Source organism: Nothoprocta perdicaria, unplaced genomic scaffold (genome assembly GCF_003342845.1).
Source record: "Nothoprocta perdicaria isolate Ctin4 unplaced genomic scaffold, notPer1 scaffold_5, whole genome shotgun sequence".
In the NCBI taxonomy this organism is placed as follows: domain Eukaryota; kingdom Metazoa; phylum Chordata; class Aves; order Tinamiformes; family Tinamidae; genus Nothoprocta; species Nothoprocta perdicaria.
Window position 1 is genome coordinate 265,450 of NW_020455754.1, and position 2,279 is coordinate 267,728.

The 2,279-nt window shown below is 52.6% G+C and overlaps 2 protein-coding genes across 2 annotated transcripts in view; one reads left to right on the plus strand and one right to left on the minus strand.

The window, feature by feature from the left end:
• Positions 1-53, minus strand: part of PSMA2 (proteasome subunit alpha 2) — a 6,037-nt gene extending 5,984 nt beyond the window's left edge. The window contains exon 1 of the mRNA XM_026047638.1: positions 1-53. Coding sequence (XP_025903423.1) covers positions 1-36 — 36 coding nt within the window. The 5' untranslated portion in view covers positions 37-53.
• A 305-nt stretch (positions 54-358) lies between these two features.
• Positions 359-1,978, plus strand: MRPL32 (mitochondrial ribosomal protein L32). The gene is made up of 3 exons (XM_026047613.1): positions 359-500; positions 677-858; positions 1,437-1,978. Exons 1-3 carry the CDS (start codon positions 359-361, stop codon positions 1,689-1,691), a joined length of 579 nt encoding a protein of 192 aa, XP_025903398.1. The 3' UTR covers positions 1,692-1,978.
• The last annotated feature ends 301 nt before the right edge of the window (positions 1,979-2,279 follow it).

Here is a 2,279-nt window from a genome sequence, read left to right on the forward strand (position 1 = left end):
CGTCGTCAGCGAGAAGCTGTAGCCGCGCTCCGCCATCTTGGACGCAGCCCCGCTCCGCTGCCCGCGGCCGCTGCCTCTGCGCACGCGCCGCCGCCGCGGCTGCCCCGCCCCTTCCGGCGGGAGGTGTGAGGCGGCTGGAGCGCTGATTGGCGRAGGGAGAGCGCGATCGGAGGAGAGGCGCTCGCTGCCGCGTGCTGGAAGTTCCGCTCCCTTCCTCCGCCTCCGGGAATGCTGGGACTTGAAGTCCCAGGCGCCCTCCCCGCCGCGCTGCGGGTGGCTCGAGGCACTCGGTCTCCCAGCAGGCCTAGCGGCGGGGGCGCATGCGCGCCGCCCGCCCCTCCGCGCGCTCGGCAGCGCTATGGCGGCGCTGCTGGTGTTCCCGTCGCCGCTGCCGCCACTGCGCGCTCTGCTCCGCCGCTGCTGGGGGCGGCTGGAGCGCGGGCTCCTGCCCCGCTGGGACCTGCCCCGCTGGGACCTGTCCCGCTGGGACCTGCCCTGGGGTGCGTGCGGCCGCCGCGGGGAGGGCGCCGTGGGGGCCGCGTGGCGGCTGCGGAGGCGGTTGATTTCCGTTAACGGCTGGCGGCGGGGCGGAGGCAGCATTAACGGTGCTCACGTGATACCTGCTCGGCAGAAAGGGGGGGTCACCTGTAATGCGACTCGCCCTGTYTTCCTGCAGGGCCAGCCCTGGCCGTCCAGGCGCCCGTGGCGCTTCCCGAGGCAGCAGAAGGCGCTGGTGAGGGCGGCGAGGAGCCCGGCTCCTGGGAGGGCGTCCTCTGGATGGCCGCCCCCAAGAAGCGGCGCACCATAGAGGTGAACCGCTGCCGGCGCAGGGACCCCAGGAAGCTCATTAAAGTGAAGGTAACGAGCTGCTTCGCGTGGCCTTCCCCYCGTGCTTGCCGCGAGCAGCCTTAGCAATGACGAGCAGGCAAGCTGAGGTCMAATTTATCCCAGGGCTTTTAAATTTTTCTTGTTTTAGGGATTTCGTTTGTGCTAATGGTCATTACTGWCTGAAGCAGCTCCTTGGAATTTGTTGATTGATAGGTGTATTCAGATAACTGTACTTCTCAAAACATGTTGCAATGTGTATTCAGAAAGTGCAGTGACAGGCTGTGGTTAAATAAAAGGTGAGCGCTTTAAAAACGAACCAGCAGTTAGAATAAATGCCAGAGGTCTGCGCTCTCTGTACTTATGAAGGAGTTTGTAGGCCTGCAGTTTCCAAACATTGCTAAGGAAAATCATATAGGTGTTAACTTTATAGGCTACTTACACTAACAAGCATTTGAGCAGTAGTATACTGAAAAAAAAAGGTATTTAGCTTATCTGAAAAGATGGTTGAGTTTTTCTTATAATTCACTTACGTGTATTACAGCTTTATGGTMTTTTCCTGTCACTTCTTTTAAATTGCAGAATTTCATATTTTCTACTTTCTTTCTTAGAGAAACATAGATGTTTGCCCTGAATGTGGACACTTGAAGCTGAAGCATGTCCTCTGTGGCTACTGCTATGCCAAGGTCAAAGCAGAAACTCGGGAGATACGCCGTGAAATCCAGAAACAGGAAGGGGGACCGTTCAAAGCTCCCACTGTGGAAACTGTGGTGCTCTATGATGGAGAACAGCCCTCAGAAAAAGACGAAGGCAAGCGGATCATTGAAAGAGCCAGGAAGCGCCCGTCCTGGTTTGCCCAAAACTGAGGTTATAGAAGCAATGTAAACCAAAACAGTTGCTCCAGCAAGAAAKATGGTGCTTTTGAAGACCGTTTTCCTTGTTGTGTTCACTGCTGATATGAACCTATCAACTTTTGGGAAGTTTGCCTGAAACAGTTTGTTTCATATCAGACTGCAGTCCTGTGTTAGTCCCATAGTGCRGGGTGGTGAATGTCTCTCATTCATACATAGCAGTCACAGTTAAAGAGAAATTGGAATCTACCTGGATTTGGATATTTGCTTACTGCACAAAAAATAAGATGTATGTTAATGTGTTATCTACTGTTTTTGTACATAACTTTTTTTTTTAACAGTGATAAAACATTCATATATCTAAAATAAAGTATATAAAGATTCATAGGGGGATTGCTTTTTTTAAGGTGCTAATTAAAAACAATGTTTTTGAGATTAAAAAATAGGTTTTACAAGAAAAGAAGCAGTTACCTGGCTATCTCCCCAACAGTTCCCTGGTAACTTTCACGGCCTGGATCTCTCTCCAATGCAGCTGTTTGAGAAACTCAGTGATATTTCTGGATTTGAGCAAAGTAGTCTTTGCTGCATTTTTTTGCCCTTCCC

Bases quoted from the DNA above. Each gene is read 5' to 3' on its own strand.
- MRPL32 (XM_026047613.1), top strand. From the start codon at position 359: ATGGCGGCGCTGCTGGTGTTCCCGTCGCCGCTGCCGCCACTGCGCGCT. The intron at 859-1,436 runs GTAACGAGCTGC...TTTCTTTCTTAG, and splicing joins GGAAGCTCATTAAAGTGAAG to AGAAACATAGATGTTTGCCC.